The sequence below is a fragment of the Cervus elaphus genome, chromosome 17 (assembly GCF_910594005.1).
Source record: "Cervus elaphus chromosome 17, mCerEla1.1, whole genome shotgun sequence".
Classification (NCBI taxonomy): Eukaryota; Metazoa; Chordata; class Mammalia; order Artiodactyla; family Cervidae; genus Cervus; species Cervus elaphus.
The window spans coordinates 20673369-20690831 of NC_057831.1; the positions used below are offsets into that span (position 1 = coordinate 20673369).

Below are 17463 nucleotides of genomic sequence, written 5' to 3' on the forward strand. Positions count from 1 at the left end.
GTTTGATTTCTCCATCCATGCTGTTAAACAGAAGCAGTATGTGTGGTGGTTAAGGCACGGACTGTAAGATCAACAGCTGGATCTGAGTCAGCTCTACCATTTACGCACTTCCTTGGGTGCCTCTGTGCTTCAGTTTTCTTACCTTCTAGGACAGTGGGGAGAATTAATGAACTAACAGATGTGAATTATTTATAATAGCATTTGGTATAGCATATAGATATTGTACTTGATATAATACAGATTATCTGAGTGTTCCTATTAGTAGCAGTAGTGGTAATAGTGTTGTTATTATAGCTACTGTGCATGTGTGCTAAATCACTTTAGTTATGTCTGGCTCTTTGCGACCCCATGGACTGTAGCCTGCCGGGCTCCTCTGTCCATGGGATTCTCCAGGCAAGAATACTGGAGTGGTTTGCCATTTCCTACTCCAGGGGATCTTCCCGACCCAGGGATCAAACCTGCGTCTCTTAGACTCCTGTATTGGCAGGCAGTTTCTTTACCACTAGCACCATCTGCGAGACTTATTGGATATTGTTATCAATAAGCCTTGCCTGTGGGTTATAACCTTTCTATGATGACTAATTATGATGTAAATTATGATTAATCTACTCAAGGATTATTCTATACTTCTTCATTAACTACGTATATATTTCAGATACTGGGGTAAGTGCTGGTGTGTCTGAGATGAAAATATAGTGTCCTAGTCTTTAAAGAGATTGCTAGTTAGTAAGCAGACAGAGTTGTAACAAACAGTTACAAAATATCACTTTTTGAGAAGTACTTATGAGAGGTATATGCAAGTTGTCTTGATAGACAGAGTTCCTTGCAACCAGGAGAATCCAGAAAATTTTTACTAAGAAAATAATGCTTGTATTTTTAAGGATAGTTAAGTTTTATCCAAGTGGGCCGACTAGAAGCACAGAGAAAATACCATGTGCAAAAAGACATTGATATGAATTGCAAGCATATGAATAAAGTAGGGCAGAGGGTCCTAGTAGCTAAGTACCCTAGTAGACGGTCCATGAGAAAGCAATGAGAGTGTTCTCCTTATTTTCCTTTATAAAACAGTTTTGGAGGGTAGGAGTGGGCAGTCTTGTTTAAGATGATGAGTCTTAAATATCGGTGCTATTTCAGACAGTGACTTAAGATGAAAAAGTAGTGATCATATGAAGAATGAGAGATTTCCTACTTATAAGCTCTTCCCACATTACCTAGAAGAGAGATTATGATTTTTCTCTGCTCTAGTCATCTAAATCAATGAGAGTTTTAGCTCTTTTCTATAGGCAGTCTAGTCAATGCATTTGATGTGAGCTTGCTATTAGTACCTAATTGTACTTTTTCTGTTCATATGTTAGTTTATTCACTAACTAGTTATTTTGTCAGTTGTCAGTATTGTTTGTCTTGGTGATAAGCCATAAAAAAATTCATTTCTGTTTTTTACACCATTTACCTCAGTTTCAAATGTAGATAAGTACTTCAAAATTGTCATGATAATGACAGAGCATCCCCAATTCTGGCACATACATCTTAGACAAACCTCAGATCCTACTTTTCATGTTCTGATATTCTTCCTTATTAGTTTATGCCCACAAATTTTAATTACTTCTCCCATAACAACAATTTTAAGAATATGAGACTCCTCAGAAATCTGGGACTCCTTCTTGTTCTTGATTTTCTTGTGAAATTTTATGTTTAATGTGTCTGCATTTTTCCTGGTAAAATACTATGCTGAGCTGTGAAAAGTCTGAAAGAGAAAATGTCCTTCATTGATGTCCTACAGATGAGCAGATAAATGTATGACATATCCACTCAAGTGAAGTACTATTCATTAATACAAAGAAACAAATTGCTAATGCAGGAAACAACATGGATAAATCTTAAGACCATCATGTTGAGTAAAAGAAAACAGGTTTGACACAAAATAATGCTGTATCATTCCCTTTATTTGAAATTCTTGAAAAAAAGTACTTAATCTGTAGTAATAGAAAGCAATTTGTTTTCAGCCAGGATTAGGATATGGGATTGGCTGGGAAGGGGAACAGGAGAACCTTTTGAGATGATCGAAATGTTCTGTTTCTTGATTGTGGTAGTGCTTATGCTAGTATATATGTTTGTCAAAACTGTTCTGATGGTACATTTAAAATGAGTATATTTTATTATACATAATTTGTATCTAAATAGGGGCTTCCCAGGTGGCTGAGTGGTAAAGAATCTACCTGCAATGCAGGAGACACGGGTTCAATCCCTGGTCGAGAAGATCCAGTGGAGAAGGAAATGACAACCCACTGCATTATTCTTGCCTGGGAAATCCCATGGGCAGAGGAGGCTGGCAGGCTACAGTCCATGGGGTTGCAGAAGAGTCAGACATGACTTAGCAGCTAAACAACAACAAAGTTCACTTAAAGAAAAGTGTCAAGCAGGAACCATCCTGTTACAATCATGCCATGATGAAGAAAAACAAGTCATCTTGATGTCCTGCACATCTTTCTAGCTAACTGTTTGTTTCCATAACTGCTGCTACAAATTCCCAAAAATTGAGTGGCTTAAAACAACAGAAATGTATTATCCACAGCCCTGAATGTCAGAGGCAGAAATCAAGGTGTTGGCAGGGCCTACTTTCTCCCTTTGGACTTTCCTGGGAAGAAGCTCTCCTTGACTTTTCTAGTTTCTGGTGTCAGTATTCCTTGGCTTCTTTTTGGCTTATGGCCACATCACTCCAGGCCCTACCTCCATCCTTACACCTCCTTCTCCTCTGTGCATCTCTCTCTTATAAGGACACTTGACATTGGATTTTTGTATGCAACGAGATAATCCATGATGCTCTCCTCAAATGCAAAGACCCTTTTCCCAAATAAAGTAACATTCCCAGTTTCCCGTGATTAGATTGTAGACAATTTGGGGGAAGGGGGAATACAATTTAGGCTACCTCAACTAATATTATTATTCATTAATATAATGCTTCTCTGTGGCTTGGTAAAAAATATAACTGTCTTCCAATTTCTAAACGGTATTCTCGGGTCATTATGGGATTCCTTGAGTGAAAGCTTTCTCTTACTCTCACTTCTAAAAACATTGTGAAATGAATCTGATCTTTCTTGCATCATAGTAGTAAGACCTGTGACTGTAGTTTAAGGTTAGGAGAGACAGACAGAACTGACTTATTTAGGCAATCTGACTTAGGACAAAGGAGTTAAGTAAGTAAACAGAGCTCTGAAGAGTTCCGTTAATACATTGAGTTTGAGAACAAAGCCCTGGCTATTAAAGTCATCATGCCTTGTTCTGTCTTCTCTATGGATGAAAAACCTTACAAAGTGATAAAAGTAGTTAAGAATAAAATTTGATTATTTTTGGATTCTTTGATCAAAATATGATTACTGTATCACTTCAACTTCTGATAAATAGGAAACTTTCAAAAGTCATATTTCTTATAATTTCAATGCAGACCAATGTAACATTGAACTAAACATTTCAGTTTGGTAAATTTGTGTTTGCAGCAGATATTTTATTAAAGTGTATACACAATGCAGGCCCTCCCCTGTACACTGGTGTGATGAATTGGGGGTGGGATGACAGATTGTCTAAAAAATGTGAAATGTTGATCCACTTAAAAAATGTGAATTGTTCTCAAATCAAAATTCTGAGCAGTAATAGTAATATATTCATTCTTTGTTCACAGTTATATGTAAATCAGTTGGAAGTTTAATTAAAAAAAAAAAGCCTTTGGAATGAACTAGGGTGTGTGCATGCATGCTAAACCACTTCAGCCGTTTCCAGCTCTTTGCAACGCTATGAACTATAGCCTGCCAGGCTTCTCTGTCCATGGGGTTCCCTGGGCAAGAATACTGGAGTGGGTTGCCATGCCCTCCTCCAAGGGGTCTTCCTGCCCCGGGGATCAGATCTGCATCTCTTAGATCTCCTGCATTGGCAGATAGGTTCTTTACCACTAGCACCACCTGGGAAGTCCAAACTACGGTGCAGATTCAACCAAATATGAACCATCATTGGTTCTGTCTTAGAGAAAAGTTACAGCTTTATATCATCCCAAATGCTGCCTGGGCTTGGCAAGTGGAACTTATTACCTTGTGGCAGTATCAGTAAACGCTGATGAAAAAAAAAATGGTTTTGGAGTTTTCTGTGTCAGGATAGTAAAGCTGCTTGGGAGAAGAAAACACTGATGGGGCAGAAATATACCCAGATCACCCTGGGTCCTCCAGTTCTGCTTATCAAATGGTGATTTTATTCTTACAGAGAAATTAGAAAAGCTTTCTTCTGATTGTGCTGTGTTTTGGAAATAATTGGTGAGGCCTGTTTATAATCTTTGTTAATTTATACAAATATATACGTAGATATATTGTAACAAAATGGTGTTATATAATTTATTATAAACACCCCAAGGGTGCTTGCACTTTGTTTTGTTCTACTTTTAAGATGGTCAGCATTCTTTGTAGGGCCAATAGTAGCTCACTGATTTCCATTTAGCCCCTGTTTGGTGTTATATTTTCCACTTTATAAATTTGCAAACTGAGGCAGGATAAAGTTGGAACACACTTCAAGCATAGCAAATCAGTGACAGAGTCTCCTGGCTTTATGTCTGAACCTCAAACCACTAAACTATGCTTTCCACATGTATTTTGATCTTCTCAAAGTAATTTTCTGCTGAGAAAGGAAAGTTATCTAGTATTCAAGTTAGAAAAAAAATTTCTCAATTTAGTGTAGCCCATTGAGAATTAGTCACATTCCAGACTTATAGCTTTCAACCTTGTTTTATTCTGGAGTGAGAATTGAATTATAAAGTATGCTTAGTCTCACAAGTTATGAACAACTTATGGACAGATGGACTTTTTTTTTAGATCTATTAAAAAATAATCTTTTGGTAAGCAGTTAATCAATGCAACTTCCTTTTCAAAACATCTGAATCTGAAGCAAATTAATTCTTAAGTTTTATATCCTTTTAGGCTCAAACATGTGTGCCAGTAGTGAAATGAGTTATTTCCTTTTTCAATTCCAAAAGCTTTCTTTTTTCTTTTTCCTTTAGAAGAAAAATTGCTGTTAAATGTTACGATATTTTAACAAAATTTTAAAATTTAGTAATTGATAAAAGACAAGTTAAAAGCATCAAATGCAGTAATTCAGAGCTGTAAATACCCCTCTCCAAATTCTGAATTTACACACCAGTGAATCATTAAAAATTCTGTACTAGTTGAGCTCTTTTACCTTGAAATTATAGGAGGAGAGTTTAGGTTAAAGATAACACAGAGTTATGCAGTTGTTTTATTATCTGAACATTAATCCCTAGTGTTTTATTTTTCCTTTCCATTTCTTAAATCACACAGTAGCTAACTATATTTCATCTGTGCTTCCTCTTTCTAAACATTTTACTTCAGGCTAATACCTAGTAAAGAAAGCTTTAGACCAAAAGGAAAATTTCTGTGGGAATGATCAGATTTTATAAGGTGAAAGAACATCTTGAACTCATAGAATCCAGAAGTGTGTTTCCTCCTTTGGTTTGCTGACAGTATGGGTATTTTGGCTTATGGAATGGCCCTTAAATATCATGGATTATGGATCTGAGGAAACAGCATGTGTGATTTTAGTTACCATCCATCTGTGAATCCAAATCCATGTCTGGGAGCCTGACCTCTCCTTCTCTTTCTTGGCCTCTGTTTCTTGCAATCTGAATAACATCTCTTCTTGGAAACTTTGCAACTACTGTAAAGAACTGATGGTTTGAGGCTGATAGGAATAAGACTTTCTCATTTTATTTATTTTTTAATATTTTTATTGGGTTATAATTAATATACAAGAAAACTGTAAATATTTTAATGTATATGTTTGGTGAGTTTGGATATATGCAGGCACCCATGAAATCATCATGATGGCTCTAAAGAATCCACCTGCAGTGGAGGAGACACAGGTTCACTCTCAGTGGGGAAGACCCCCTGGAGAGGGAAATGGCAACCCACTCCAGTATTCTTTTCCTGAAGAATCCCATGGACAGAGGAGCTGGCGGGCTACAGTTCTTAGGGTTGCAGAGTCGGACATGACTGAGCACACACACACTCACACATAGCAGAAGTTTCCTTGAGTCTTATTTATTTGTGTGTGATCTCACTTAACATGAGATCTACCCTCTTAACAAATTTTTAAGAGTGCAGCACAGTATTGTTAACTATAGGCATGATGTTGTATACCAGATCTCTAGGACCTAATGATGTTGCATAACTGAAACTTGAACAACTCCCATTTTCTTCTCTCCCTGCTGCTGCTAAGTCGCTTCAGTCGTGTCTGACTCTGTACTACCCCGTACACGACAGCCCACCAGGCTCCACCGTTCCTGGGATTCTCCAGGCAACAACACTGGAGTGGGTTGCCATTTCCTTCTTCAATGCATGAAAGTGAAAAGTGAAAGTGAAGTCGCTCAGTCATGTCCGACTCTTAGGGACCCCATGGACTGCAGCCTACCAGGCTCCTCCGTCCATGGGATTTTCTAGGCAAGAGTACTGGAGTGGGGTGCCATTGCCTTCTCTGTCTTCTCTCCCTAGCTCCTGGTAACTACTGTTCTATTCTCTGCTTCTGTAAGTTTGACTATTTTTTTAGATGCTTCATGTAAGTGGGATCATGCAGTATTTGTCCTTCTATGTCTGGCGTATTTCCCATAGCATCATGTTCTCCAGGTTCATCTGTATTGTCAGAAATGGCAAGATTTTCTTTCTTTTCTTAAGGCTGAATAATGTTCTATCATATGTATGTACCACATTTTCTTTAGCCGTCTGTTGATTTACATTAGGGTTATAAAAGAATCTTCATGTCATGTTTAAATCTGATAGAATCAGACACCTCATTAATTTTTCACCCTGTGCTCTCTTACATATTTTTGAATAGTCATTACTTATATCATATACACATAAAGGGACACAAAGAAACTTTTGAAGGTAATGGATATATCTATTGCCTTGGTGATGGTTTCATGAATGTATCCACGTCCAAACCCATCAAATTGTATATGTTAAATATGTGCAGTATTTGTATGTCAATTACACCCCAATAAAATTGCCTTTAAAAAATAATAAAACTCTGCAAGACACTAAAGTAGACTTGAACAAATATTAGCACTTCCTTTTTTCTTGGATAGAATAACTCAAATTCATAAAAATGTTGTCTCCCTTTGATATATGCAGATTTAATGTGAATGCAACTCAAATACCAAATACTAACAAGTATTTTTTTGAGCTAGAAAAATTGTAAGAATCTAACAACTTAGTCTAATTTTCAATTTTAGCTAGATGATAAGATTATTATAAAAGCCACCATATGGTGGCTTATTCTTTTCTCAATAAATAAAAGACTAGAGGGAGAGGTATATTCTTAACAAATTATTGATAGTACTTTTTGTGTATAAGCATTTTTGAACTTAAGCAATTCATGCTTTCTTGATGTACTGAGGAGTTATATACTCTTATAAATGAAGTTTACACTGTTAACCCATTACTAGGCTAACATACTTTTTTTTGAGCTGTTATTTCCTTAATGGTGATAAACTTGATCTTCACCCTCTTGTATCATCATGGATGCCACTGTATACATTTATGAAACACCTATTATTTGATACACATTTATTGAGCACATTCCTTATAGACACTGTGATAGGCATAGGGATTCCAAGGTGAATAAGCTTCAGTGTACTCAAGGTACCACTGCCTCAAGGTACAGCAAGAGAGACAAACATAAACAGAAATTATTACCATAGAATTAATAAACCTTGCAACTATGTATAGTTGCAGAATATAGAGATGTACAATTCTACCAGGGCTAGAGCCATTGAGTGAGAAGCCATTAAGGATCCTGGCCAAAAGAAAAAAAAAGTATTGAAGTTACAGAATAGATCTAGAATAAAGAAGGATGTAAAAAAAAAAAAAAGAATGGTTGAGATAACAGTGGAGGCTTAGAGAAAAGGGACCTCAAGGTCTTAATGAGATTAGAGAGCAGGTTCTCAGGAATGGGAAACAGAGAAAAATAAGATTTTAGTTGAAAATCAAGACTTTTGAGTAAGTAGCCATTGAGCAATGTCTCTTGACAAACTATCTGTATTTCAGGATATTGGCTGGAGTTAGATGAAAATCTGTGGCTGTACACATGTGAAGCTAACTAATCCTTATAGATTTTAAACGCATGGTCTTGGCCTCAGTATATTTTAACCAACTAAGCTAAACAGCTGCAGATAATTTACAGATTGTCTCAGAAGAGCACAGTATAAATTTCCTTTGAAATACATCTGGAAAGGGATAAACAAAACATACTTTGTATTGTACTAACTTAATAGATTTGAAATTCATTAAGCCATATTTAAAATCCAAATACACCCAAGTTGACTCATGCCTAGAAATTATCAACATTTGTTCTTGATGGTAGTGGTGGTGATGGTAGTCATGTTTTTCTCTTTTAGTTTTTAATCTTACTTTCCCAAAATTTATGATTTTGTAGGCCATTTTGTTCTAACCAATGTAATAAATAAATTTTTCTGTTTTCTTTTCCTCTCAAGATTGAGGAAAAGGATGATTAATTATCATCTCCTAACTTATCATTGAATTACAAGTGTATCAAAATTCTGTTGAATTCAACTATATTAAAATTGTCAGTTTTTAAATCTGTCTTTTCATTTGTGGAAGATCAGTTTTTATTCTTGGTGTTCATGGAGCCTAAAAATGCAGAGGCCTAAAATCATAATGCCAAGCAGATAATAGCCACTTAATTGACGTATTTGAATGCAAATAAAAGTATCTCAAAATGTCATCTTGCTTAATCAGAAATTATCAATCATTATTTTAAAGCTGTCTTTAGTCATATCTATGTGTTTATAACAACCAAGGATTCTTATGCTTATTAAAACTTTTCAGATTGTCAGAGACAATGGTAACAAAGTAAATGTTTACCCTCCCAGTCTCTGAAAGTGGCTAATAATTAGTAATTTCAAAAGGAAGAGAATATTTTCCGACCTGATTTAATTTATGTTTTCCAGGTTAGTGATAGATTTCTTTATTAACAAGGTTCAAACTTAGAAAATGTGTAGAATAAAGTCCTGTTATCCCCTACATTTTTTTTTAAATTGTACAAGTCCCATTCTCTTCATCCTAACTCTCCTTCTGTAGTCCGTTTTCAATTAAACTGTAACATATTGTTATTGAATGTATGATGTTTTGCTTTGTTGTTGCATTACACTGGCTACTTCAAAATAAGTTTTAAAAGCATTTCATAATTTAAGTTCTTGGCAGTGTTAAATACAGCTTTAAAAACAAGTAAGCATACAAAATTTCACAAGTACTGATTTCTTCTTCCCACTATAGAAAAGAGCATCAGCTTCTTATTCTCTTTTATACTTATATTTTAAAATAAATTTAAAAGTTAAATCATAAGAGTACAACAGGCAGAAAAGCAAATCTGATTTCCTGTCTGATTTAAACTGAAAAATACTGGTTCCATTAACCATAATTCATGTATAGTCTTTAGTAACAGCTAAGAAAAGATGTGTCATGAGCTTCGGTTTTATAATTCATACTTTAAAAAATTGTGTCAGTTGTAAATGCTTATCAGCTCAGTAATAGCATGAATGCTATTTGACATGCAGGTGTTTTCCAGTTATATCTTAGAATCAGCTAAAAAGCAGGTAGATTAAGTAGAAGATGTAGTCTTCTGTTTTCAGCTGTTTCAGAACTGGTTTAATAAAAAAGTCATTTTAGAGATTTGGTTTCAATCTCATGAGAAAGTCATCTGTATTGAAATAGTGTGCAACTGAGGCCCTCTAGTGTCGCAACTGAATATGGCATCAGCTTCTAAGATTCTGTGAAGCGTTAGGTGTGTTTGTCTGTGTGTGAGCGAGAGACAGAGACAGAGAGATACAGAAAGAACAAAGATGAGAGATTACTGCCTGAAAGCTGACTCAGACAAATGATCACAGGAAACTCTGTTCCTGTGTTTTATTTGTTAATCAACCTCAAGGAAAATTTTCCTTTGTTTTTAACAGGGGAGGGGTTTGCATTCTTTCCTGTGCACATTTTTATCAATATTATTGTAGTTGTTTTAAAGTTTGGAATCTTTTCGTTTTTGTAGTTGGTTTTTGTTTTCATTTTTTGCAGATGTTAATGAAAATTATAACTTCTACATTGTTCTTGTGCCACAGATTCCTTATTGCTTAATACTGGCTATTGTGGTGCTTTAACATGGGAGGAGCTATTTGATAAATTAAAATAGTTTATAGATCAGTTTAATAAGCATTCTTTATAAATAGTAAATTATATTGTTTTATTTACATACTTCATGTAGAATATCAACTTATTGCTTTATTCTAAAGTATGGTTGACAACTGGAACCTACCAGACATACAAGGGAAGAAATAGTTTGAGAGAAGGAGAGCCGAGGGAGAAAAAATTTTTTTAAAAAACTTAGCCCAGAGGAAATGAAGATAAACACACTTTTTTGTTTCCTAAATTAAAAATATTTCTAGTAATTATCCTCAGAGAGACTCAAAAGAATAATAAATTCAAAGCCAAAGAACGGGATGTACTGAAAAGGAACGACTAGAGACCAGAAGAGAAATCTTGGAAATTAAATAATAGGCCATGCTCATAGGAAATAAAACATCAAGTTGATATAATAAATCTAATTTTCATCTGCCCCCTAAGAGTTCTGACTAAAAGATACAGTAGAGGGAGAAAATAATCAAAGGTACAACAAATCAACTTTTCCTTGTTAATGTCTTTGTCTTGATGGAACATGAATTTTTAGATTGAAAGGGCACACCTAATACTTACAAACACAAATTCTCAAATGCCCACACACTGGACATATTGGACTAAATTTTTTATAGGTCTAAGAATATGAAGTGTAAAAGAATCCTGAAAGCTTCCAGAGAGGAATAACAAGGTATCTACAACAGAATTAAGATCAGACTGATATTACATATATCACTATCAATAAAGAACATTTGAAGACAAGGAGAAATTCTATGTTTAAATACAATAGTAAGACATTTTAAGACATGCCATGCTTTAAAATATCTACTCCTGCCACCCTTATGAAAAATTTTCTTATGAGTGTATTCTAGCTAAAGAAAAAAACACAAAAATGAGGTATAAAAATGGTGGTAGCTGATGATAATCTTCATGAATAGAGTTATAATTATAAAATTATAGCATCTAGAGTTATAATTATAAAATTATAGCATCTATTAATCCTGATGATGGAGATATCTCTTGAGAGCTAGGGGTTAAGTTGGCTTAAGTTTTTATTTCCTTCTCTGCTTAGTTCTACTGCGAATTTTTCCTGTATGTAGTAGAGTGGCGTCCCAATCACTTCCCATCTGTCTCAGAGTAAAAGCCAAAGACCTAAATGGCCTAAAGTGATCTAACCCTCTGACCTTGCTACCTCTGACCTCATCTGCTATCAGCCTTACCCTTTGCTCACTCTACTGCATACACAGTAGCTTCATTGTGTTTTTGATGTTTTTCCCCTAATTGTTACATTTGTTCTTTGTTCTTTTCTCCTTTTATTCTACCTGCTTTTAGGTTAACTATTTTTAAAATTACTTCATTATGTCTCTATTATTAGCTTTTTATTTATACCTTTTAAAAATTAATTTAGTAGTTACTCAGATATTAATTTGATTTTTTAAAGTATGATTTAAAATGTTAAAAAAAATGAGAATAAAAGAAATCTATACCCTAATATTAGTGATTTTGGGGATTGGGTTTGAACTAGTCTCCCCTACTTTTCTGTATATTTTTCCTAGCTTCCTATATGAGTGATGTTTTATTAAAAAAAAAAAAAAAAAAAAAGGACAGGGAGAGGGAAAGAGAGAGAGAGAAAAAAAGAAACTGGGCATCCCTATGGAAGTTGGCTTAAGAGAGCATAGGAAAAGAAAGAAATATTTGATAAATCATAAATTTCTGGACATTGCCTTGCAGATTGATATAGAAAGTAAGCTCATGTCTCTGCCATAAAATATAGCTGTTTTTCAGGGACATAGGTGTTTTTGTCTTGACCAGAATCCATGGTTTTCATTGATTTGGTTCTGCCATATATCTGAAATTTCCTGATAATTTGTTAAAGCCCAACCTGCAAAAGGTCATTTGCACCCTGCCAATATTAATCTCCCTTCCTGGAGAACGGGACTGCAGTTGGAGTAGTTTGGAAGCTGTAGGTTCTTTGTAAGATCAATTCTGCTGTAATTGTAAAATCAAATATGCCTGAGTAAATATTTTAGAAAATGTATAGAGTCTATTTTCTTTGATTAGAGGCGATACAATAAAAAGAAAACCCTTTGGGAAATTCCCTGGCAGTCCAGGTACTCCATGTTTTCCCTGCTGAGGGCCTGCCCAGGTTGGGGAAAGGGAACTAAAATCCCACAAGCTTCATGGTCAAAAAAAAAATATATATATATATATATGTGTGTGTGTGTATGTATAGGTAGATCTTTGAATTTTATCATTGAACCTTATTTTATTTCTTAAAACAGGTTCTAAAAAATAAAACAAAAAAACAGGTTCTATATCTGCTTTGTAATCAATCTATTGATCTGTGACTTTTTGTTTTCTTTGTAGCTATTCGAAGGTTCTGTGCATAGCATTTGAGGTACTTCAGGGCTTGCAGTATATGAATAAACATGGTATAGTGCACCGGGCACTGTCTCCTCATAATATCGTTTTGGATCAAAAGGTAATCATCAATAGTACATTAAATATTTGGTTTTTTATTTCAGGTTGTAGCCTGCTGAAAGAATTAGAATGTCTTAAGAGTATTCGTAATGAAAAGATTATATGAACGTTAATGTACTTGTGGTTGTTTAAAAAGAAAGTATCTCTAATTATATAAATCCATGTGTCTTTTACATGCACTATTCTTTTTTCCCTGGACTCATTTTCTGCCTTCATGTTTTATTTTTCCTTTCACTCATTTTGTGAAATACACATTGAGACTTCCCAGTCCACTCTTTCTGTGAATTTGCTTTTATCTTAAAAAAGATTCTCTGACTATTTACATAGAATATTTTTCTCATAGTACAGCTGAATTGTGTTTTCTCCATTTTATTCTTCTTTTCTACTTTCTTTTTTCCTTTGTCATTTATTTTCAAGAATTTTATTATTTTTTCATAAGCATATAAAATAATTTGAGGAAACTTTTTCTGCGGAATTATTTTTTATATCAGTAGGATTTTTCTTTTTCTTCTAGACTTTCAGTATATGCTCTATGGTATTAAAAATAAAGATAAAATGGTGCTTATAATTTCATGGTTAAGATAGTAGAGTAACTAATTGAAATTGTTTTTAAAATATAAATGTTTTGTAATTCTGGGAAATACAGCTCTTAAGCAAAAGAACTTCTAAACTGAAAAAAAATTTAAGTTCTAAACATCTAAAAGGGGAAAAACTTAAGAGATTTATACAATATGTATTTGCCTTTTAAGAATCTTACTTTTGTGGTATTTATGATTATTCTAAAACAATATAAAAATTGTTGGGAATAAAGCAGATTCACTAATATCTTGATTTGTGAACATGCCTTTTCAAGTTAAAAACTTTCATATCAAGTTTAAATCATAACGTTGTAAATGGACTTGCAATTCCTGTAAACAATTTCTTTTGTGAAAATCAACACAAAATATTTTAAGCAAGGATTCAAGACAACTAACAACATATTTTGTTTTTTAAAGGAGCTCGGGAAGTACAAGCAGCAACAATTTTTAAATGTTATTTATCGTTCTGATATATATATATATAATATGTTGTGTTTGTATATGTTGTAATGAACATAAAGCAGATGTCAAACACGCACAGATTTTTTAAAATAAATTTATAATAAATCAAAATATAATTTTCCTTAATGTATCTGACTATATGATAGTGTTACTTATAAAATGTATAATCATAATTTTCCCTGCCAGTAGTATTAAAATATTTTATGTGATTTTTTTTCTTCCTTTATTATTGTAGGGACATGTTAAATTGGCTAAATTTGGACTTTATCACATGACAGCGTATGGTGACGATGTTGATTTCCCAATTGGGTAAGAATATGTTTTGGGTTTTGTTTTTTTTTTTAGTTCTATCTTAAACTTTCTAATCTTTTATTAAGGGTGTATTTGTTAATTTGTTATTTTTGACATGAAACTACCTTTTTAAAATTAAAAATATCTTAATTCTCCATATACTTTTAAGAGATGACAATGAGTTTTTGCTAGCATACAAAAGTTCCCTGACATTCATATTTCATTGAATTAGTAGTGAGGCTAACAGATTATTGAATTTCTTCACTATATATTATAAAAATTAACTTTACTTCATTCAGAATTAGGTAAATTTAAGGCAAAAAGGCTGACAAATGATAATGTGTGTTCCTGAAAAGACTGAGAAAAATCACTCTCATGTTATTCTCTGATGTTTTTAATTTAAATCCCTGTTCTCTAAGATATAATTGGATATTAAGCCTCAAGTCAGGTCACTGTAACTATCAGTAATGGGGTGGATTCTATAACTGAAAGTCTATGTAAATTTGGAGAGTTTCTTTATATGGAATTCCAGATTTATATTGGCCTCCAAAAAGAGAATGAAAGTTTACTTCATCCTGGACTCAATTAAAGCTTTTAATATAGATATTTGTATTATATTTATTGTGTGGTTGCTTTTAAAATATGTTAATAATATAATACTTTTATAAGTGTTTAATTTTGACCTTATTTTAGGTACATAGAAGTTACAAAATAGTACAAAAATTTCCCGTATAGCCTTTACTTAGAATCCCCAAATGTTAACATTTCACAACTTTTGTTTTCTCTCTTTCTTTTATCTTATATATATATGTGTTGTTGTGTATAATATAATTTTTTCTGAATTATTTAAGAATTATTCGTGTATATAATGGCCTTTTACCCTTAAATATTTCAGTTTGTAATTTCTGAAGTAAGGAGTTTTCTTTCAGAACCACAAAATAATTATCAAAATCAGGAAATTAAAGTTGATATAATACTATTCTTTAAAGACCTTAAGAATATTTTTTAATTGCTGTGTGATATGCTTAATGATATGCATTTGTGTTTTGCCCTTTGGGCTCTCTAAAGTCAGTTTTTGTCACTCCATTATTGGAAATTGTGGTTTGGAGTTGTGGTGTATGTTTCTGCAGGAAATGTTGCTTGAAAACTTAAGTAGATGTTTTAAATTTCTTTTTTTTTAATTGGAGTATAATTGCTTTACAATGTTGTGTTAGTTTCTACCGCACAGCTCTGTGAATCCGCTGTCTGTGTACATATATCCTTCCCCTTTTGAGCTTCCCTCCCCCTCTCCATTCCACCATCTAGGTCATCACAAAACACTGAACTGGGCTCCCAGTGCTATAAAGTCGCTTCCCACTAGCTATCTGTTTTAGGCATAATAGTGAATATGTACCAGTGCTACTCTCCCAATTTGTCCCACCCTCCCCTTCTCCTGTGTCCACAAGCCCATTCTCTATGTCTGCATCTCTATTCCTGCCTTGCAAATAGGTTCATAAAAATGATCTCATTTATGAATTTTTTTAGCTCTACAAATTAACTTCTAGGTTTCTTAAAATTTTCTGTTTGAATATAGCTGATCTTAAATTGTTTACCTTCCTTTATTTATTAAGAAAATATTTATTAAACACCTTTTCTTAAGGCTTCTGGATATACGAAAATGGATAAGATAGGTCCCTAACTTCAAGAAGCTCATTATTTAATAGAAAATTTTCTGTTTTGATGACTTACTTATTAATGTGCATGAATTCATAGTTTATAGTTTTGAATATCATGTGGCTATAGGCAACAAATAGCTGTTCTCACAAGCACAAAAACGGTATTTTATAAAAATAGCCTATGCTTTATTTGTTAAAAGAAAGCCTTTTCAAATAATAAAGTTAAATTTATAGTAGCTCTGGTATCATCATCATGTGTGATAATTACCCTTTGAAATAGCTTTTAGGCAGCTGTAGTAAGCGTGATCCTTCATTTTGTCTAACTTTATATAAGTGAGAACTCCAAAAACAAGACAAACAAAAATTACTTTAATTTTTTATCTTTTACTTAAAGGTGCTTTATGTTATAATGATTAATAGAAGAAAGGAAGTGATTTTTTTTTAAAGCATATCAAACATTTTAAAGAGTTACATTTGAATTTAAAATGCTTGAATAGAATTGGTCTCATGTGCCATTTGGTTTGGCTTACTTTGAAGTCTTGGATGCAAAAGGTCTGACCAGAAAGTATCAAAGAGCAAAATGTGAAACTTTAGCCAGGAAAAATAAAGTGATCAAACAGCTAAGTCATGAAAGAAAATATTTACACCAGACGAAGCTTGCAGTTGATTCAAAAGACAAATATTAAGGAACAAAAAAGTAAAACATTAACATCTGTTTCAAAATACTGTAATGAGTTAGAAATTGGACATTCATTTCAGTTGGCCAGTAGCTTAATACCTTGTTAAAACATCAGACAGATGGTGAAAACCACTTATATTTATCTCACCAGTCATACTCATGGCAGAGTTGTGGTAGTTTTCTCTGAGTGTTAAAATGCAGTGCTAAAGAAGAGGCACTTGTTGGAAGGAGATAACCTATATTAAAAAATAAGCCTAATGTTTACTGTTTTTATTAATTAACTTAACATGTCCTTGATTAAAAAGGAATTTGGAGCATAAGTCACCACATATAAAATATGTGATAGGACTGGAATTAGAATACAGGCTTTATGATATCAAGGTCATTGCTTTTCCACTAGACTTCACTTATCTGAAGAGATTTCACACATTCATTTACAAGAGCAATGTGATCAACTAAGGGTAAAATGGCATCATAGTGCCAATTTTAGTCTATGGAAATGTGCCTCAACCTTTTTAGTTATCAAGGAAATCCAAATGAAAACTATTGTACAATGGTTTGTGAGTCTCACCCCCAGATGGCCAAACATTAGAAAGTCTGTCACTGCTGTCCAACAAGTTTTGGAGAAGTAAGCAATAGAATCTGTTGTACACCGCTAGTAGGAGTATAAATTGGTACAACCCCTCTCAAGAAGCATTTGGTGTGGTGTTATGAAGTTGAAAGTGCACATGTCTTATGGCCTAGAAATTCAGTGCTAGCTGTATACTCCTGGGGAGACTTTTGCTAGAAGTGTTGCTACACAGCAACATACTATGTGTAGAAATACACGTACTACTTCTAGCAACAGAGTTTATAGTACAAAAGAAAGGAAATAAATGATCATTGACATTTGAATGAATAATATATTCACAAAACAGACATAAAAATGACTTAAATCTACATACAGCAATGTGAATGGCTCTTTTAAATAAATAATGTTGACTAAAGAAAGCAAATCACAAAGGAATAATGGCAGCATAACTCCAGTACTATAAAGTTCAGATATGTGCTTGACTGGGCTTCCCGGGTGGCTTAGAGGGTAAAGCATCTGC

General features: G+C 33.6%; 1 protein-coding gene across 3 annotated transcripts in view; it reads left to right on the forward strand.

The window, feature by feature from the left end:
• The window catches only part of TBCK (TBC1 domain containing kinase), a 195072-nt gene that overhangs the window by 37068 nt on the left and 140541 nt on the right, over positions 1-17463 (forward strand). For all 3 annotated transcript variants that reach the window (XM_043870827.1, XM_043870829.1, XM_043870828.1), the window contains exons 4-5: positions 12594-12708; positions 13983-14056. In XM_043870827.1, coding sequence (XP_043726762.1) covers positions 12594-12708; positions 13983-14056 — 189 coding nt within the window. The remainder of the gene's footprint in view (positions 1-12593; positions 12709-13982; positions 14057-17463) is intronic.